Below are 23397 nucleotides of genomic sequence, written 5' to 3' on the forward strand. Positions count from 1 at the left end.
CAGGAATATGAACAAATGTCTTATCTGTTGGAAATCATGCCACCCTCGGGAGAGCACTGAGATATTCTTGAGTATCCTTTCAATCTTGTGAATGTTCACTTTGTTTAAAACAAAAAATTTGAAAAATTTGATTTGTTTAAAACAATGACATTTTATCAATTTAAAACATGCAAAACATTTGTTGAATTGAACCAAATAAGAGTGCAAATAATTGGATAAAAAGCTCAAATTGATTTTATGGAATGGTAGCCTGCAAATGGCAAGACTCCATAGATCTGTACAAATTTGAAATCAGTGATATATATTGGAAGAGGGCTACATTGAACATAATGATCCTTTCTCTACCAATTTGAATCTCGATGTATCCGAAGCTTCGGTTGACGACGAATCGAGAATCTTCTGACGAAATGACGACTGTGAAACAGAAAGTCTTGTCAGGATGCAGTCACTTGCCAAATCCCTAATTTTTGCCTAGATTGCCCCAGAGTGAGGTACTCAATCTAGCGGGATGCAAATATATCTCTTTTTTCAAGTCTCTAATTTTTGCCTGAATTACCCTTGCGGGTTCTCCACCGAGACGCTCATTTTTGCCTAAGCCGCCCTTTCGGGTTTTCAACTTAGCGAGCAATTCTGTTTTTTTTTCATTTGTTTTTTTTTCATTTGCATATACTTTTTTTTCTAGGCAAAGTATCTCTTAACTGCATCTGAATTCACAGGACGAGTGAAATCCTCCCCATCCATTGTTGTAAGCATCAAAGCTCCGCCTGAAAAGGCTCTCTTAACAACATATGGACCCTCGTAGTTTGGAGTCCACTTGCCCCTGGAATCGGGCGCGAAAGACAAAACTTTCTTGAGCACGAGGTCACCTTCTCGGAACACGCGAGGCTTGACCTTCTTGTCGAATGCTTTCTTCATTCTCTGCTGATATAACTGACCATGGCACATGGCAGTTAATCGCTTCTCTTCGATCAAATTCAGTTGGTCATAACGACTCTGAATCCATTCAGCATCAGTCAACTAGGGACTTGAGGGTATAATTTTTCTTTTTTCCTTTGGAAAAATTTTGCTGATTTTTGATTTTTTTTTTTTTTTTTCACCCTCTCTTTTTTTCTTTTTTTTTTTTCTTTTTTTTTTTTTTATATATTGCATTTGCAATGCCCCAGTTTGACTGTTCTGCTGATTCTCATGATACAGCTGAATGAGCTTCTTTCGTGCTCAAGAAGGCGGGTAATCTCGTCAGGAATCCCCTTCAATATCATCTTCCTCTGCCTCAGATACAAGGACTTCAAGATTGGGAGATGGCGTTGGATCATTATGTTCAATGGGTTTAGAAATCCCTGCATAATGATTCTGGATAATGAAAAGCTTTTGAATTTAAACAAGCAAATCATTTATGCAGATGAAAAATGCTGTTTTTGTTTTTCAGGGTTTTTTGTGATCACTGATTTCATGCAAAAGCAAAAAGTGAAAACAAATGGAAAAACAAATGTTTAAGCAATGCATTAATTGAATGAAAACATCATTGTATTAAATGCTGCCAACAATGTCATCACTTCTCCTTTTGGCATGGGAGAAGGGTTTTAAACAAAATGAACAAACCACGCTGACTTATGAATGACCGTAGGAACATCCGCAGCGACCCAATTGTGGCAGACACCACCAGGAATGACAAAATTGTTCAAGTCTTCTGCGTCTTCTTCTAAGAAAGTAGCAGCCTCTTTTGGGTTGATCAGCATGGATGAATCCTCCACTTGCGAACAAACCTTGCTCCTTGAATGCCCCAGAACAGTAGCCAATGCCAGCCCGGGATCGGCTATCTAGGAATAAATCCATCAACAGGAATAAATCCATCAACAGGAATAAATCCATCAACAGGAATAAATCCATCAAAAGCACTTAGGCTGGCAAAATCCTCTCTGAATTCACAATTCTCTTGCTCAGGATGATCCATCAATCTGGCAGAATCGGCTCTGGTATAATACCGGCAACGTGCGTCTTCAAAATAAATGAAGATCGCAGGGTCAAACCACAGGACGGGAGACCGGAACAAAACACCTGTTGATGCAAATGATGCATGAAGTGTTTGTGCATATGCTTGTTTTTTATCAAAGGAACCCGAGGGTTTTATTTGCAAACTTTGAAATATTTAAGCATTTTGATCGTACATGAGAATATCTCATCAGATATATCAGGTGAAAATTTTTTCCCGGTTTTTTCATGTTTTGAAAATTTTTGCAAATAAACTCCTTTGAGTTCCTTGAAAATTTTCTTTTTCTGATGATATGGATGCGGATGAATGCATGAATGCATGAATGCAACAAACACACTCAAGGATCAAACAAAGCACACCAAACAAAGGTCGTGGGAAAGCTCTATGTATCCTTAATATCAATCATCCATTTTGGTGGATTTAGGTTTTCACCTTATCGACACCCAAGTTCCATTGATATTAACGGTACATGAACCGGTTCAGACATTCTTAATATCAACCAGCCGCTTTGATGGATTTTAGGTTTTTCACCTGATCCGGGATCCATTGATATTAACAATGTTTGAACGACTCAACCACGAATCACGGGTTTGTTGAGAGTCACGAGCATGGGGTCTCGGTTAAGAACCACCCAAAGGGAGTGTACTAGGGTTTAGACCTGCCAGACATGTTCTATCAGAGGTTCCCATAATCATCGTTCCATCTTTCGAATATTATCGGAGGAACGAATACTCGTATTCCAAGAATATTCTCAAGAGAAACTCTTATGAGTGTAGTATCGCGTAACAATCGTATCAGAACTGACATCTGAACGACCTCCGCACTACGGTCCTAAAAATAGGCCAAGATGGGTTTGGTAAACTAAGGTCCTTGGCTTCTGCGGAACATGATTGAAAGAATAATGCCTAACCACAAATAACTTGTGTGACATTATTAGTTCAACATGACCTCCACCAAGTGAATGGACTCACAAGTCAACTGGCTAAGGACTACTCCACACCAGTCAACAAGACTATGCCATTCTCCTATCCTAGAGAGCACTCGAGTTCGGGTATAGAACTCATCTCACAGATCACCAAAGCAAACAGCAATGTATATCAAGCAATTCACACATTACAATCAATACAGTCATCCCAAATCGTACAAAAATATGTCAACTGACAAATAATAATATAGCACAACAAGGGTGAAAAGTAGGCAATACAACCAGAGATTCTGGTGAGAGGTTTCCCCAGCAGAGTCGCCACTTTTCTATAGCGGTGTATTCGTCGCTATATGATCCATCGATTAAATCATAAGCTAAGAGATACATTGAAATTTTCGAGTCGCCACCGCACTTTTATTTATCCAAAGGATTGGCTAAAAAGCGAACAAAAGCCTAAGAAGTTTTACACGTAGAAAACTAATAAAAAGATCAGAGATTCTGGGTAAGGGGTAAATTACGCAATGGGAAGGTGTTAGGCACCCACTACGTCCTAGGTACTCCTAGGGAGCCCTTTTCACACTTGTTATGCAAAATTATTATTTGTTATGACAAAAAGATTGTGCAAACATGATTGGGATGATGAGAAAAGAATATGCATTTTTTATTGGATTATTGGGTTCGAACGGATGAACCCGTTGCCTACGTACCTTCCATCAAAGGTAAGGATCAGAACGCCGTAGTTCGGCTAAAAGATTTCCAAAAGTTGGTGGATTCAGTTTTAAACACAAGCACTGAGGCTTTTCATTATCAATGGGAGAACACTCGACCAAGAACAACATCCACCATGCGAGGATAGCTTCGACGTACTAGAGGGGTTAGCCCTGTTTGAAGTACGGAAATCTTACTGTCGACTCACTAAGGATAGGCAAGATTTACATCAACCACAAAGATAATTGAAGCCTATGGCTAATGCATGAAAAGATTAACAATGGACAGAGCCAAAACAAGTGAATGAGTGAAGTTAATTGATTGTGATTATGAAAATGAAGTCAAAGTATGATTAAGATTGATTCAGAGAAGTATTATGAAATGAAGTTTGAAAAAAAGTCAAGGACTTGGGGTCCAGGTTTTTAGTTAGAAAACATGAAGATGTTTGCACAACACTTATGTCAAGTTTGAAAGATAAAGTGTGAAAAGGTTTAGGACATAATGAATGATGAATGGATGAAATGGATAGTAAAACTTCTTAGAAGGTTCACTTCTTGAGATCATATGGGAGATGATTCAAGTGTGTCCTTTGGAATAGCAATGAATAATAATAAGCAAAGCAAAAGAAAAGCGGATATCGGATGCCAATCAATGGTCTTATACCAATCTCCTAAAACAAAACGGGATGTCAGATGCCACTCAATGGTCTTACACTAATCTCCACAGGCAAAGAAATAAAAAGCGGATACCGAATACCAATAGATGGATTTACACCAGTCTCCTAAAACAGAAATGGATATCAGATGCCACTCAATGGACTTACACTAATCTCCTCAAAAGAAAAACAAAGATGAGAAACGGAAGCTAACTGCCAATCTGTCTGGACTTAGGTTAACTCCACAAATATGCTCATAGGAATACCAATGCCACGTTACAGGGACTTACAATGGATCCTCACATACAAGAACAAAAGCAACAATATGATCACAGGAATGCAAATGCCAACTTACAGGGACTTATAATTGCAACCTCTCATACAAACAGATAAAACAAACTATGATCACAGGAAAGCAGATGCCAACTTACAGGGACTTATAACTGCAACCTCACATACAAATCAAACAGATCAAATTATGATCACAGGATAACAGATGCCAACTTACAGGGACTTATAACTGTATCCTCACATACAAACAGATAAAACAGAAGATATGAGTGACCAATGAGGTCTTACACTCTATCCTTCCATATCACAGGAGCAAATGCCAAAGCAATGGACTTACAATTGTCCTCAATGGGTAAACCACAATAAAAGTCACACAGACAAATGATATGATCATGCACTAATGGCAATTGATGATGATAAATGCATAACATACAAGCAGGCAAGTGCATGTGAAGCAATCAAACAATCAATGAATATCAAACAGCACACTCTATAGCCAAACAATGGGGGCTCACACAAGAGGGTTTGACTTTGAAAGTCCACTGTAATAGGTGAAGGTCGCTCTTAACCTTGCCATTGAGAGGCTAAGGTGAAGCAGATGAATAGGACATGAGGGGTGTGCCTCATTGCTTCAATCTCATATCAGAGAGAGCATCAAAGAATAGAAAGTGGGGGAGTTCAGAATGATGGAACTCTTTCCCCTTTATTGACTCGATTAGATCTTGGGTATTTATCTCAATGCTCAACCATGTAATGGGAGCAAAGAGAGGACACACTGAATAGTGGGGGATAGATTGCTTATCCCTACCTTCCACCAATTGCCTTACTTGAAGGACTTTTCCTGCTTGGGACAATTTTAAACAAACACAGGCATTGCCTCTTAAGGAGGACTTCAGACAGTTTGCCCGGTCAAATAACAGACCGGGTCTCCAGACTACATGAAGAAGAAGTAATTATACCTCAAAGCAAATGCTAAATAGCAAAGCAAGCAAGTTCAGAGAACTTAAGCAACTAAAGTACCTGAAAAAGTCAAACTCATTAGTAAACAGCTCAACAGTCAAAATCAAAAGAAAATGAACCAAAAGTCAACCACAGAGGGACCAATTGTGCAAGGCACAAAGACTCAAGTTACATGAGTCAACCTACAAAACAAGTGTTAGCACATTAAACAATCAAACTAAAACACATTTGAGTGATCCTCAAGGCATTGGTGCTTAACCTGAAACAGATGAACTCAACATAAGCTTAGAAGACCACTAGGACTAGCCTAGGGTCAAAGATGAAAGAAAAAGTCAAGGCAGCAAGGAAAAGTCAACCCAAACCAAGTTTAAACATTCAAGAAGCATTCTCAATTGGATTCATAATTATATCATGCATCATGGTCATTTCACATGCAAAAGGATGCAAAGCATGGCAAGAGAAGCATACAAAAGTCAACAGCAAAGACTTCATTCAAAAGTCAACTCAAACAATTTCAAAAATTATGAAATAAATCACACTCAATCCTAACATCTAACATGGTATACATGTCAAATTTCATGGCATTTGGATGAGAGGAGGGCACTCAAGTAAAATCATGAAGTCAAATCAAATTCAAGTAAGCATGGTGAAAGTCAACAAACATGGGTCAACTTCAAAAAATCATATCAAATTGAAAACAGAAGAGAAATGAATGAGATTAACACCAATGCAAAGCTTGAGATGTCTAGTTATCACATATGAAATTTCATGGTCATACAATAAGATGTGAGAATTTCACAAAAGATTTGGCAATGTGTATCACAAAAAGTCAACAAATGACTAAGCATGGAAGAAAATTCTCACATAAATGGAAAACAGCAAGATTAATTCCAAGAAAATTCATACACCAACTAGACATGTAATGGATGAATCATGCAAAATTTGGGGTCAATTGGATAAGAGGAAGCATGTGAACAAAAATTGGGAAAATACATGATCATGGTATAGCACCAAATGTAACACATAACTTCAGAAAATCATAACTCTCAATCCACAAATGATAAATGCACAAACTTTATATGGAAATGAAGGTCAATGTGTCTAGTTTCACCACAAAAAATTTCAAGCTCAAAGGATATGTCATGAGAATTTCACAATTGAAATGGCACAATGTATCATTTTGGCATACATGTCAAGAAAATAGTTATCATTTAAAATCCAGAACATGGAAAATTAATTAAAATTCACAACAAAATAGAGGACACCTTCATGAGTTTAATGCAAAAAATCCCACAATTTTTGGAGTTAAAATGAATTTGAAATGAATTATGGAAGTTTGATGAATAATTGAATGAAGTATGAACAAGATGACATGGCATATGGGGTCAAACCAAGGTCAACCGTGGCAATTGGGTAATTCTGCAGTCACTTATTGAAGTGCTGCGTTTTGGGCAAGGCAAATGAAATGTTTTCATTGGCTGTTGCCCAATGAAACAGTAAATTGCCCAATGGAATGAATTTCTGGGTTTAACAAAACCCTAGGGTTTATGTGCAGCATGGCTCAGCATTCTCAATGTTATCATCATCATGAAACAAAACAAACAACAGCATGGCATTGGTATCATGTTCAGCTCATAAGAGCAAGCTTCAAGCAACATCACACAATCGACCAAGCAAACAAATAACAGCATGTGGATTTTATGAGCAAGTTCAAAACAGCAGCAAAGCATATCCATCATCATCATGTAATCATCAGATCAAGCAAAACAAACAACAGCACATAGCAGCATAGCATTTGGCAATGTGTAGCAGCAGGCAATCAACAGCATACAGCACAATCAAATGGATTTTTAGGGCAATGTTCAAGGAGGTTTCAAAACTGCAGCAGGATTTACACATCATAAAACCAGTTTCGAACAACAAGAACAACAGCAAATCACACCACAGCATGGTATCATGTAATCAATACAAGTTCATCATCAATATACATCCTCAACCAAAAATTCGAAAGGCAATGGCAATCAACAAGGCACTGACAAAGTTCATGTAATGTCCAAAGCAGCCCTAAACCAAACATAACTAACACAACTCACATGGATTTCTGGAAGAAAGTATAAGGGGTGCAACACAGCAGCAGGCATATTCATCATCATCATGTAACCATCAAAACAACAGCATTCAATATATTTCACATGGATTTTCTGGTCATGATGTTTGGTTCAAATAACAGCAGCATTGGCATTAGCAATCAACAGCAACACAAAAATCGACCAGCCATTATAACAGCATAGCATATTCATCATCAACAGTGTTCATCATCACACAGACAACTTCAAACAGGCACAATCAACAGCATGGCCAATGGAACATCATTATGCATCATTAGCAACAAACCAAACAAAATCCTGAGAAAATTCTGGACAGGGCATAAGTTTGGACAGCAGTAGTATCAATTCATTATCAGTCTACAGCATAACCAACAGCACAGCAATAACAATATGTTCATACAAATACAAGCAACAACAGCCAATGAACTTCACAATTTTTCTGGGTTCTCATGCATACTTTAGGGTTTCTACTAGCATGGCAGCTTATGTTCATCATCAAAACTCAAACCTAGTTTATCTAAGCAATCACAACAGCATACACATTGTCATTGAAAACTCATCATTAATTGAAAAAATAAACAGCAAGGCATATGGCATAGCAAGTGGTAGTGGCTCATGCAATCAAAACAAACAACAGCAGCAGTATTCATTCATCATCATATTCATCATTTAAATCACCCAACACATGAACAACAGCATCAACCAAAAATCATGGCCATGAAGCAACATTAATCAACAGCAAAACACACATAAACATGGGAAAAAATCCTGGACAGGGTAGGGTTCAATACAACAGTGCATTCATCATTCAATGTTCAAACATGGAAATTTCGAAATGTCCAGAAATCCAAATCATGCATACCAATAGCATCAACATACTTCAAACATCACAAATATATCATCACTTTTCACTAAATCTTGGTAAACAAGCCAAATCGAAGAAACATATATTTGCTCATGAAAAATGAAATTCCAGATTTCTTGCAACATGGTCAACCAAATCAAGCAATCTATAGTTTGTTGGAATCAGCAAGATGTAAACTACTTAAAGCATGGCATCATTTGGAAAAATGTGTGAATCGAAATTTTACCACAACTGAAGTTCAGTGATGATGCAGTGCTTCCTTGGCCTTCAAAGCTCAAAACAGGTGGCCCTTATGCTTGGAGATGTTGGATGGTGAAGTTCTCTTGACTCAAGGATGCTTGGAAACAAACAAATAACCATCTGCCATTGTTGAGCTTGATGAGAAAACAGAGTGAGAAATGGCTGCAGGTGATGAGTTGTGTTTGGAAAATGTTTCAAGATATTGTCTAGGTCATGGAACAATCAAAAGCTGCTCGAGTATTTTGGAGTTTTTTGACAAAAAAGGCAATCGAGCCAGAATGGGGAATGAGAGAATGTGTATATTTCTGTGATGGCTGCTGTGTCTAGGGTTTCTAAATGTCAGAAAAATGCACTTTATATTGTCTGTTTTAAATTGGTTTAAGAAATGGTAAGTTGGTTTAGCTCTAATGGAATGATTTGCAATTTTGCTAATTGTGTGCACAAGTGAAAAGGAGGTGCAAGCTGGCCGAGCTGGGCCTGTGAAATGCTGCAGAAGGACAACATGTTTTGCTGTTTTTGGTTGCACATGAAAGGCTGTACCTTGCTTTGTCTACATGAAGCCATTTGCCAATTTTGTCAATTTTGCATTTTGGTCCAAAAATTGTGGTATGATGATGGAATGTGCATGAATTAGGACTTGAGGCAAGTTTCAAATGTGATTTTAAACCTTTCCCAATTGGCCAATTGATGAAAAAAATCTTAATTCAAAAAGTCAAAGTTTGGTCAAACTTTGAATTTAAATGCAAAAGGTCCAAAAATGCCATTTTGAATGGTAAGGTTTTAGGTCATGAAATTTATATTTTTGGAAAGAGGATGAAAAATGTGGTTTGTAGGAAAAAACCCCACCAAATTTGGCCTTATGGTTTGAGAGATATGGCTTGTTGAAGTTCAAAAAATGGTGAAAATGATTTGATCATATCTTGACAACCACACATGGGATTTTGATGTTCTTGGACTTTTTGAAAATGGGAAGACAAGATCTTCAACTTCCATGTTGGGCAAAAACTCATTTGGAGCTTGTATCATGATGTAAGCTGAGGATCAAGAAGTTTCTATTTTTGGCAGTTGAAATTACAGGTCCACTTTCTATTTCTGGAAAATTTCTGATTGACTTGATTTTCTTCCATGATGAGGTTGAACATGATAGATGAGACTTATATAAGCATGAATGAACTTCTTCAAATCAATTCTATCCATCAAATCACTGATTAAATCCACAGTTGACCAAGTTTGACTTTTCTAGGGTTTTGAATGACTGGACCGCTTCTGATGAATTCCAAACCCTAATTCCTTGAGAACCTGTTTTCAAATGATGTCTCAAGTTGTATGAACTCTTGATTATTGATCATGATGCCCAAATTCTGCAAGAATGGCCACCATCCATTGCTTTGACTGACTATGACTGACTTTGACCTAATTTCTGATGATTACTTTAACTGCAAGCAAAAAGGTTAGACTGACAATATTTTTGTACTTTTTGAATGATAAACATATGAAAACAAAGATATACAAATGCAAAGTATGCTTGGTGATCAAGAAACAAACCCACAAGGCAATCTATCCACTAAGAGGAAAACAAAGGCATGCATTGATCCTTGAGGCCATGATATGAATGATATGGGCCATGAGGGATCTTAGGGCCCAAAATTGGGGTCTTACATTGGGGAATAGACTTTATGGGGCCATTTCCACCCTCATTTGGGAAAAATTATATTCTGGTGGCTGTGGACTACGTCTCCAAATGGGTGGAAGCCGTAGCTCTCCCCTCTAATGACGCTAGAGCAGTGGTAAGCTTCCTTAAACAAAATATCTTCTCAAGGTTTGGTGTGCCTCGAGCACTTATCAGTGATGAAGGAACACATTTCTTGAATAAGCTCATGGAGAACTTATTGAAGAAATATAATGTGAAGCACAAGATTGCCACACCATATCATCCCCAAACGAGTGGGCAAGTTGAAGTGTCTAATCGGCAAATTAAAAAGATTTTGGAAAAGACAGTCAGTGCTTCACGAAAAGATTGGGCAATCAAATTGGATGACGCGTTATGGGCGTACCGAACCACTTTCAAAACACCAATTGGCATGTCTCCGTATCAGCTGATTTATTGTAAGGCTTGTCATATTCCTCTGGAATTGGAGCACAAAGCCTTTTGGGCATCCAAGTTCTTAAATTATGATCTGGAAAAAGCCGGTGAATCCCGAATTCTTCAACTTCACGAGTTAGAAGAATTTCGTAATCAGGCATATGAGAATGCAAAGATGTACAAGGAGCAAACACGGAAGTGGCATGATCAGAGAATCATCATGAAAGATTTCTGGGAAGGACAACTGGTATTGTTGTTCAATTCGCGGCTCAAGTTGTTTCCTGGGAAATTAAAGTCAAGATGGTCTGGGCCATTTGTCGTGCATAAGGTTTTTCCCCACGGAGCAATAGAGATTAAGAACCAAAACAATGGAGATATATTCAAGGTAAATGGCCAGAGGCTGAAGCCATATTACAGAGGCCAACAAACTGGATTGATTGACCATATGCGCCTCGCCTAATGAGGTGGGAAACCGTCGAGCCATGCGACGTTAAACGAAGCGCTTCGTGGGAGGCAACCCACGTGTTCGATTGCTAACTTATTTTGCTTTTTCTTTTCTTTTCTGTATGGGTATGAGACGTTGTTGCAGGTAAGGAGAAAGGATGCCAGCATCATAATCACTTCTCAGCGACAGGATTCCAGACCAAAGAAGCATTGTCGAATTCAGAAATTGAGGAAAACAGGGGAATCCACACGGCCACCCGTGTGCTGACACACGGCCGTGTTAATCTAAACAGTAGGTTAACACGGGCGCCCGTGTGAAGGAACACGGCCGTGTTAATCTAAACAGTGGATTAACACGGGCGCCCGTGTGGTGGCACACGGCCGTGTTAATCTAAACAGTAAGTTAACACGGGTGCCCGTATGAAGGAACACGGCCATGTTGTTTGTAACGGGTAAAATTTTCAAATTTTGTGATTTTGGGTATTTTAAGTATTGGGCCTCACTTGCTATTATCTCTCTTCCCCACCACTCATTCTCACTTTTTCTGATTTTGGCAACCTCTCTCTCCCTCTTCCTCCATTGTTAACCTAGCCTCCATCACACTAAGCTTCACTTTTCTCATAGCTCCACTCACTTTAACCTCATCTCACCTTCACAAAAATTGCCCCTCTCGTCGTCCTCTACACAATGACGGTTGCAGTTTTCACTAACCTATTTTTTGGATTTTGAGAAAGTTTTGTCAGGTACCATTATGCCTCCAAAGCGTGCAAGCAAGGAGAAGGAGGTAGCCACGTCTTCTCGACCAAAGCAACGGGTTAGACGCTCTACAAACACTCATGGCATTTTGTTTGACCAACCGGAGCATCAAGAGAGGTATGTGATTCTAGCAAAACGTAAGCTTATTCCGACCTGATATATGTGTGATGCCACCCTGGATGAGTTAGGTTTGAAAGAGGAGGTGCACCGCATGTTCCACACCATCGGTATGTTGGAATACATGCAATTCGAAGCACCGACCTTCGCTCAGATCACCCTTGAATTCTTGAGTACGGTTGAGTTCAAGATGAGGAGAAGGTGGACAGGGTCGGAGTTGGAATTTTATGGGCAAATTACTTTCCGCCTGTTTGATGAAGATCATGAGTTACCGGTTGAGGAACTGAGGAGTATTCTGAAACTCCCGGTATCTGGACCCGGATCCCCTCCGGACACTTTTTCTGCTGTTGATTTCTGGCAAGCTATTACAGGTAAAACTGGATATAACCCGAGCTCGGCAAAAGCTTCTGGAATTCATAACCCGTGCTTTAGGTATGCACAAAAAGGGTTAGCATACACCTTGTTCGGACGGGGTGATAGTACCGGGGTTGCGGCTAAGAGAGAGTTATTTTTTATGTATTCCATGGCACACAATGAGCGAATCAATGCAGCAGCTTTCGCCGCCAATCATCTGAAACAGGTTGGCCATGCAACTACTGGGGATATTTCTGTAGGTGGTATGATCACGCAGATTGCGGGCCACTTCGGGTATGATCAACTCTTGATGGAAGAGACTGCAGTAATGGGCAAGACTAAGATTGATATGCACACGCTAGTCAATCAACAAATGATTGCCATCAGGGCGACTCATTACGCTCTGATGATTCACAATATGGAAGTGCTCGCACTACCAGCACCTGGGTCCATTAGCATTGCTAATGCTGCTAACTGGTTGTACACAGGTTCAGCCCAAGCAGTAGGGGAAGATGTGCAGGTTGACCATGACCTTTCAGGTGAGGACATGGAGGCAGATGAGACCCACGGTATGCCACCCCCACATGATTCGAGCCTACATGGTGAAGGCTCCTCTTTTATGTCTCAGGACCAGTGGGGTTGGATCCAGACGGAGTTGGGAACTCTCCGCACCGAGCAGACCAGACAAGGTACGGAATTAGACAGGCAGAGTGTGGAACTGTTCCGGCAAGGGACAGTCATGGACGACATGCAGGCCATGATGCAACGTCTGATGTTGCATTTCCCGCACGATCCCCCGCCTCCTCCTCAACAGTGATCACTGTAAGTCCCCTTCGTGTTTGAATTTAAACATTGAGGCCAATGTTTAGTTCAAGTGTGGGGTGGGGGGGGGGGGGGGTTTCTCCTTTCATGTTTTTATTTTCTTTCAACTTGTTTTGTTTTTTTTTATTATGTTATCATTATAGTAGTATGTTTGTTTGTTTTGTTTGTTTTCTGTTCTTTTGGACCTACTGTGTGTACAGAGTGATGAGAAACGGTCGGACGAGCCCGGGATCAATGGTAGTGGATGAATGACACCCCTCAAACTTAGGCTGATAAGGCACCCCGGAAGTGATGCAACCTTGAGAAAAGAAGTCGGACACAATTTGGGGACACCGGACCAAGAAAGCGTTATGGAAAGACCGAGTCAGAAAAGAACCACATAACACGAGGAGACTTCAGAGCTTGCAAGCTAACCAACATGGTGAGATCACAAAAAGCCAAACACGAAATATCAACATGAGAGTTCAGCCAGGTATGACTTTATCACTCTGATTTTGCGTATGTCATGTTGACACGTCACAACATGACAACACACACTGAGGCAAGTTGTTTGTTTAGCCAGGGCCTTTCTAGCCATCCCTATATGTATGTTTCCCTTCGTAAACCCCGTTGAGCCTTAGCCATTTTATTCATCGTAAACCACATGTTAACGTTTAAGCATTATTCATCATAAACCCCCTGTTAACTTTTAATCATCCATTTCCTTTTGTGTCATAACTCAGTATGATTGTGTGAATTGCAAGATGTGCAATAAAACTAAGTTTGGGGTGGAAATCTTGAAAGAGAAGGCAAGTGCATAAGATGAGATCATACAAAAAGAAAAATAGTATGTATTTTCTTTAAAAGAAAAAAAAAAAGAAAAAAAAAAAAAAAAAAGAAAAAAAAAGAAAAGAAAAACAAAAGAGAAAAATGCACTTGCCGAGACCTTAGATTCTAACAGATATAAAATGCTCGGAAAATTTGAGTAGAAAAAGAGTCAAAAGAGTGAAATTAACCCCCAGAGTATATGTGATGCACGAAAAAAAAAGAGAAAGAAAAATCACACAACATGACTACCGAGTTCAAAACCCTTTGTTATCCAATTTTTTTGTTTATCCCACCGTACCCAAGCCCCATTACAACCTAAAAAGACCTCAAAAAGTGTGTGGAATCTGCTATGGTAGTGACATTAGAATGTATTCAAAGTTAAGAGTTTGGTATTGCATACTGTGTTGTGAGTGTACACACCTAACCCTGAGAGATATTGTAAGTGTGTGAAAAGCTTGCAGGTGAAGAGGTTTCTGATGTGGAAATATGGTAAACTGCCTGAATCAGAGAGACCTGAAACTCGATTGGAAAGGAAGAACACAAATGGTGAAAGACTAGGTTGCATTGTGGAAAATAAAGTCGGGGGTGACCTTTGTTTGGACTCAATACATCACTTGAGGACAAGCAATGAGACAAGTTTGGGGTTGTGATCGGCCACCATTTCCATTGAATTCCCGCCGTTAATCCGACATCTTTTCATCACTTTGGTAAGATTTATGTTTGTTTTTAGTTGCTTTGGAGTCAATTATCATGTTTTGTTATTTGGTATCGCATTGCATTCGATTACAAGTTTATGTCAAAAAGATCTCGTTTATGCTTCGTTTGGTAGTGTCATTGTTACAGGCCATTGCACAGGTTTAAAAGCAAGAATGGTGAAGTTATGGACACTCTGAAAGGCAAAAATATGAAGAAACAGCAGGTCAACACGGGCACCCGTGTGCCACAACACTGCCTGTGTTGTTGGTCAGGCAGGGCAAGAGAGGAGAAGAAAAACAGAGATCGACACGGGCACCCGTGTTCCACCACACGGCCGTGTTGATTAAAACAGTGCATCAACACGGGCACCCGTGTATAGGAACATGGCCCGTGTTGGTGCCTCTGTAGCTGATGCTGAAAATAATTAATTATGGTGATCAACACGGCCACCCGTGTGGTGACACACGGCCGTGTTGATTGGACGCAGCATGGAAAACCTAATTTTTGCTTTGTGAACCGATTCTGCTCATTAAGGGTAGTTTGGACCTTTTGCTTGGAAGAAAGTAATCTGAAACTATAAGAAGGCCTGGAAGAGAAAGAGGAAGGCACCTTTTTACAGACGAACGAACGCATTGCATTGGAGAAGATAGCGAATACGACGGATTTGAAGACGGCGAGATTCAAGGGTATCAACCATTGAAGATCAAACTCTCCTAATTCTTTGTAATGTCTAATCTTTACTTTATGAGTTCTTTAAGTACTATGAGAGGCTAAACCCCCTGATGCTAGGGGGTGGTCCTGATGTTATCGCATGCTATGAATTTGAACCAATGATTTCTTGATTATTATGTTACGTATTTCAATTCAATTGTGTGATGTTATTATGCTTTTGTATCGGACAAATACAAATTGATCTATGACTTCCAATAACAGGATTGTGATTGGTAGGGTTTTCACACAATTGGGTTTATGAATGCATCATCTAGGACTAGTAACTTTCGTAAATCACCGTAAACCTTGATATTTTGTATGATTAAAACCAATGATTAATTGAATGGACATTTGAGTAAGAATTGGTAGTTTAATAGTTTCTTCCTTAAGGACTTAAGTAAGAACATTCTGAGGTTAGGTGATTGAATGTTTCATATGTATTAAGGAAATCGGGATTGAATTCATAACCGATTAACTCAACCACTCACCCTAGCATCTTTTATCTTAATCAATTATTTTTACTATTTTTGTGTTTACTATTATACATTCCAAAACAACCAAACCATTATCTTTTTGTTCTGATAGAATCAAATTAAAATAAGTATTTCCTACGCAATCCTTGAGATCGATACTTGGAAATAAAACTCCTTATTACTACATCGGTAAAAATAGTACACTTGCTATTTTTCCGATCAGAAGCCTATAGCATTTTGAAATAAGTTAGAAAATGTTTCATTCTTGAAAAATAATTTTTTTATTGAAAAAGTAGTCTATGTGTCGATGCATACGATCCATAGCTCAACACATAGAAGAAAAGTTTACCTATGTGTCGACACATATGAGTTACAGGTCGACACATGTGCTGCAATTTTAAAGCATGTATGTTATGTCCTATGTGCCGCCTTCATGTGTCGACACATGACCTTCATAGGTCAACACATGACCTTCATATTTCGATTCATGCTACAAAAGTTTCCCAAAAATCAGTTTTTAAACCATCCAAACACTCCCTTATGTGCCAAAAACTTATGCTATGAAAATCCATCAAATAAATACAATTTCTTATTGTTATAACTTCCTAAATCATCTTTTACTCTATGGGTTCATGAATCAACAACATATTGCATCAATATCATCATGTTCATCATTTCTAAATCACCATTAACACATTTAGGGTCACAACCTTCAAACATCAATCAATGATATAATATCATCAACAACATCAAAACAGAATATATACATACATAGGGTACACGAATTTCAAACCAATTATATCATACAACAACAATTATAACACGAATATTTTCCTACCCTCAAACTTATCCTTGTCTCGCTTTCCTACCCTCAATATTTTCCTTATTTATAACCTTACCCTTAACTCCTCAACACATCTTATTTTATCATTATTTAATTAATTAATTCAAATAAAAAAATAAAAATATTATTTCAATCATCATTAAAATTCTTAATAATTATAAACACAAATCCAAGCTTCTTCTCTCTCTATACCCTTACTTCAAGGACAGTTACCCCACAACCCCACCATAAACAAATTAAAATGTCAATCAATTCAAATAAGATCCTAAACACTTCAATTAGATCAAATAATTGAATTCGGGGTGTTACAGTAACCATCTCTGATGAAAATTTTAAAGTGACCCTCTTGAATGAGGCGCTCTATCTTCTTGTTGAGTTGGTAGATGTCTTCCATGTGGTGGCCCCTGGCCTTATGAAACTTGAACCACCTGCATGGTTTAGGCCCTATGATGTCTAACTAGGGGATGGTGGAAGAGGAATGTCGTGCGTAATGAGGACCTCGCGTCATATCTGCTCATGGGGAGTGTTTAAGGGCGTGATTTTTTTTGTAAGCCTCCTACTATGTTTGAAGGTCTCCATATCTCTAACAAGAGAGATTTAGTGATTCTTGCAAGAGTCTTCCGAGTTATCAAGGTTTCCTAGTTGTTAGCTCCTTAAAAACTTTGGTCTTCGTTTCGACGTTGCTCTCTCTGCCCTTTAGGAAGAACTCTACGCGCGTCACAACCTCTAAAAAGGAAGAAACATGCCTTTAGGTGAGTGATTCATTGAAATGTCCAACTATCAGCCCGTTTTGGAAGACTCCTATGGACATCTCATGGTTAGGGTGTACGAACTTGATAGTCACCTCATTAAAGTGGGCTAGATATTCCCTCAAAGATTATGTAGGGCCTTGGCGACTGTTTAACAAGCTGGTGGTAGATATTTTTCTGTTCCTTTTTGTCATGAACTAATGCTCCAATTTGTTCATTAGGTCTTGCTAATGGTGATTAAGAGTCTACGCAAGTTCATGTACCACATTAGCGTCGTGTCTATGAAGATTCCATATATGAAATTGCATTTAAGGAATTCAGAGGCTCTACTAATTTTCATATGTGTTAATAGGGACGACATGTCTTTGAGGTTCACTTTGCCCATCAAATTTGGCCAATTAAGGTGGCTTGAAATTCTCTACTACCGGTGCCCCTCATATTTCTTCAGAGAGGGGTTATGGGTCCATAACCGGTGCCCCTCATTTGATATAACGACGGTTCGTAGCTGTTGTTCATTTGAAACCGTTCTAGTAGATCCATATCTAAATTTCTTCTTCAAAAGCTATTGCAACGATTTTATACTACGACAATACTTTATAACCGTTGTAACAAATGATTTTTTTTTTTAATGTGAAACCATTTTGTTTTATAAACCTGATAATTATTCATAATTTTTTATACATAGCAATATTCATATACAAATTTTAAAATGATCTTTCAATTTAAAATATATAATCAACAAAACATCTTCAATATACATTTCATATTGTCAATCATTGTTCATAATGAAAATAACATCTTTAACCTATAAAAGTAAACTTAAACATCTACATCTACATCTCCATATCTACGTCTCTTCATCATCGAATGACTGAAAATCTTCATTGATATTATCATTCATGATTTGCAAAATAAAAGTAATAAAATGAAAATAAGATTATTATAAAGCTCTAAAACTATAATGTAAAGCATAAGACAATTCAATCTTAATTACTTGATCATTAGTTGGAGCATGTGTTGATGCAGAAGAACGTAAGACACTGTTAGCATCGGTTGCAGGAGCTGATATCAGAGCTGCGAGAGCCTCTATATTCAACTCTGAGGTGTTTTGATTCAAAATGGTCTTAAGAAGCAGTTGCATTTTTCTTTCCATTTCTTCCTTATCTTGAAGACGTTTCTCCTCAATTTCTTATATCTTATCATTAAATTGTCTAACCTCATCTGCATGCTCTTTTTTTAGTTTGGCAATTTCTTCATTTCTTTTCAAGAGAGACGGTGTTGTGGTTCTTCCATGGCAACACATTCTTCCAGGTTTTTGTTTGCCAAATACACTTTCAAAAGCTTCTGAAGAAGGCTGTCCATGATTTTCAATCAAGTCTTGAAGCTTTATCTAGCATATACATAATATAGTAGTAGTGAATGAAATGCAAAGAACAAGACAGAACAATCCAAATATCACAACTTTAAGAAATAAAAAAGCTTACTCTTAGATTAATTAAAAGATTAAGACATGATTAATTAATCAAAATACCATGGAGGATAAATCAGATTTTTTTTAGGTATGATTAATTAAAAGACTAACAAAAAAAAATGTTGAGAAAAAGGAATGATTGATTATTATTAGTAGGATGAAATTTTTGGATTCTTTCATGAAAACTCATTAGAAATTTTTGTTGTTAATCTACATGGTTTCAGTTTTCACAGCTAGTAAATGAACATAATAACTATATAAAAACAAGTGTGAAAAGGTTGTACTCATCGGTTACTTGTGAATATTCATGTGTTGATTTAGCTAGACTCCTTGTTGTTTTGAATATATACATGTGTTGATTTAGCTAGACTCCTTGTTGTTTTGAATATATACATGTTATGCACAACAACTCTTAACAATAATAATAACATTTAACAACAGTAACTTACTATTGCATGGTTAGTTTCTTGATCCAACTCCTTTCCTTTTCTACTTTGTCGAGTAGCAATGAACATTTCAGCCTGCGCTGGAGGTTCTTTATCTTCATTACTTTCACGCTAAACCAAGTAAAACAAGATTATGAGAATATTAATACAATAATATAATTTAATATTCAATGAGAATAATTTAAAAAATAATACCATTTTTTCTCTTATAACAGCAAAGGCTTTATTCCCCACTCGATGTCTCCATTTTAGTTGAGCTATATTTTCGGCATTTTGATGACTGACTTCCTACAATCATTCGTGTTTATTGTGAAGTGTGTATCAGGATGATGGACAACAGTTATATGTACAAGTTCAATCAAGCTTTTATGGATATTCAAAAGTCACATAGTAGTAAGATGTTATGACTAAAGTCCCTAAGAAATGTTACTTATCAGATTCAGTATATAATTCATTTGAAACTTCTGCTAGAACCCAAAAGTGATTTTAATTCAGTACATAATTCAGCATTGTAAAACATAAATATGAATATATCTTACTTGAGTTTTTTTATCTCTCCAATAATCCAATAACTTTCTAAAATCTTCTTCTGGTACCTCTCGTGGACGATTTTTTAGTTGCTCGCGCAAGCCTTTATACTTACTAAAATGATTCCTTTTAAGAAAACATTTGTATCGTCTCCAAGCATCATTTATAATAGCAAATACAACCTTCCTTCCTTCCTTTGGAACATTGTATTTTTCCTGCAAAAATATATATTTAGATAGATGTATACATTAAAGTATGCTAACAAACACAAAATCAAATAAAAAAATTAATTACATTGACATAATCCCACACAGGATCTATATTGTGTTGCTCCCAAAACTTAACCAAAGCAATCCAACTAGTGAAAGTGAGAGGACATAAATCTGAACTTCTTCCTATTGTCCCTAAAAAACTACTGAGTTCAGACACTGTTTTTTCATCTGGCCCAATTGGTTGTCCTTCTTCATTCAAGGTGATCTCTTGTCTATCTTTGAATTCTCGTGCATGAATTTTCCGACATAAAGTCTTTCCTCGTTTTCTTATAAGTCCTGAGGATGAAGCACCTAAGCTATTACCTTCAGCTTTATTTGCACATGTTCCCTCAACTTCCTCACTATCATGGTTGCTACCATTATCCATATATTCTTCCATTTCATTTTCTTCTATATCATAATCGTCAAATTCCTCAACTCCATTTTGTTCTTTATTTTTATCTAGACATTCAGTAAGTGGCATGGATATAAACTTTGGAATACTTTTTTTCTTCTCAAATGCTTCTTGAGACTTGTTCATTGTATTGTTGAGGCTTTGCAGAATCTGAATGTAAAAGAATAATGAATTTGATATTAACAAATAGTAATTAAAAATCCATTTAATAAAATAATAAATTACTATAAGTGATTTTTAATGAATTTGATATGAACAAAGACGAATTAATGGGTGTGTAACCTGGTTTGGCATTGCACTTCTCACAGCCACTTGAAGCAAGTAATGCAACATGAAATGTGTATCATGGCTCTTGTATCCGCTAACTTTCTTTTCAGTAAGTTGAACACACCTTGAAATGTTTGAAGCACAACCATCTGGTATTTTTGCATTTTTCAATACATAACAAAAAATAGTTTTCTCTTTTGCAGTCATGGAAAAGCATGCTTTTGCAAACACTGACTTTTTTCCTTGATCTACCTCTTTGGGGTGAAGTTCCTTTTTAATACTCATCTCTTTCAAGTCTAAACGTGCATTTTTATGATCTTTTGTCTTTCCTGGGATATCCAATAAAGTCCCAATTATACTATCAAATATGTTTTTCTCTATATGCATCACATCAAGGTTGTGGTGTAAAGTATTATGCTTCCAATATGGTAACTCAAAAAATATTGATTTTTTCTTCCATGGACCATTATTACTTTTCTTTTGCAACCTACCAAAATCATTGTTGACGTCCTTTAGTTTATTTGAGATTTGTTCCCAAGTTAACAACTCTGGTGGTGGTCTATCTTCTATGCTCCCATTGAAATTCCTAACATTTGACCTATATTTATGATCCTCGGGCAAAAAAACACGATGATCCATATAACACATTCTTTTACTATTATTCAAATATATTGAATTAGTGTTATAATTACAACAAGGACATGCTAGTTTCACTTTTGTACTCCAGCCACTCAACATAGCATACCCAGGAATGTCACTAATAGTCCATAAGAGAGATGCCCGCATTTGAAAAGTTTGATTTAGTGATGCATCATATGTTTCTACACCCAAATCCCATAACACTTTCAATTCTTCTATCAATGGTTGAAGGTACACATCAATGTTATTCCCAGGTGAACGTGGTCCAGGGATTAATAAAGACAACATAGAATACTCAACCTTCATGCACCACCAAGGTGGAAAGTTATATGGTATTAATACCACAAGCCAAGTACTATGAGACAAATTCATGGTTCTAAATGGATTAAATCCATCACTGGCCAACCCAAGTCTTATATTACGCGGCTTATCAGCAAATTCAGAATGACATTTATCAAATTCTTTCCATGCTTCTCCGTCTGCAGGATGCCTCAACTTCCCATCTTTCGAACGTTCTTCATCATGCCACCTTAATGAGCTAGCAGTCTTTGAACACATAAACAGTCTTTGAAGTCTTGGAATCAAGGGAAAGTGCCTCAAAACTTTCAAAGGAACTTTATGAGACTTATGACTTTTTTCAACTTTATCATCTCCTTTTACATCTTCATTCCACCGTGGAGCACCACAAACATGGCAAGAAGTATCATTCTCATGATTTTTCCAATATATCATGCAATCATTAGGGCAAACATCGATCTTCTTATAATCCAACCCTAAGTCCCTTATCATACCTTTGGTTTTGCTGAACGTATCAGGGATGTTCAATGAAGGCATAACTTCTCTCAACAACTCTAAGAGAGCATTGAATGATATGTTGCTCCAACCATAAAGATATTTCAATAAATAAAGACGGATGGTGAACGACAATTTAGAGAAGTTTTTACAACCCGAATACAAATCTTGTTTGGCTTCTTCGACTAGATTATAGAACTTTTTTGCATCTTCATTGAGGCCTACATTTACTTCATTTTCTTCTTGTACAACATCTCTAAATCTTTCATGCAATAGTCCATAAATATCGTCGATTTGATCTTCTTCATGATTCATATAATTATCATTAAGATCACCGGGTTTTAGTTTCTTCTCACCATGTCGAACCCAAACATCATATCCTTTTTGAAATCCAAATGCGATTAAATGATTTCGTACTTCATTCCTTGTAAGCCAATTGGTATTGTAACAATTCGCACAAGGACACAAAATCTCTTTCCCTAGGGGATTTCCTTTGGTGTATGCATAATCTAGAAAAAAATCAAGACCATTCTGATACTCTTTACTCGCAGGGTTTTCCTTTATCCATTCCTTATCCATCGGGCTTATGAGGAGACTATCATATATGTATAAAAAATTATAAGCAAGACAGGGAAGCAAACAATGGATGTGTAATATAAAACAATTGGTGGCCCCTCTTATGAACTGAGTTAGTCTTTTGTGCTGAAAGTGAAAAATCCTACTTTTAGATGGAAAATTTTAATAGTTAGAACATTGCATTTGCAGCTCTGGTGTATGTGCTGGTGCCTATGCCTTGTTAATCCTTTATAGGCGGGTCTACTAATTTGTGATGGTGGGGGAAAGTATTTATTACCCTATTTGACATGGCCTTTATAAGAAAATATAAACACATACACATTTTCAAACATATTTATTAGAAAGTATTAACTTATTCTCATACTCAACACATATTAGAAGATATGATTATTATACAAGATGCTATTGGTGAAA

General features: G+C 37.4%; 1 protein-coding gene across 1 annotated transcript; it reads right to left on the reverse strand.

Annotated features, from left to right (window-relative positions):
- Positions 1-18451: 18451 nt before the first annotated feature.
- Positions 18452-23098, reverse strand: LOC127121052 (uncharacterized). The gene is made up of 6 exons (XM_051051668.1): positions 20992-23098; positions 20338-20859; positions 20055-20258; positions 19711-19803; positions 19519-19626; positions 18452-18988 (listed from the first exon to the last, which is right to left on the reverse strand). Exons 1-6 carry the CDS (start codon positions 22984-22986, stop codon positions 18788-18790), a joined length of 3123 nt encoding a protein of 1040 aa, XP_050907625.1. The 5' UTR covers positions 22987-23098; the 3' UTR covers positions 18452-18787.
- Positions 23099-23397: the final 299 nt, after the last annotated feature.

The sequence above is a fragment of the Lathyrus oleraceus genome, chromosome 2 (assembly GCF_024323335.1).
Source record: "Lathyrus oleraceus cultivar Zhongwan6 chromosome 2, CAAS_Psat_ZW6_1.0, whole genome shotgun sequence".
NCBI lineage: Eukaryota > Viridiplantae > Streptophyta > Magnoliopsida > Fabales > Fabaceae > Lathyrus > Lathyrus oleraceus.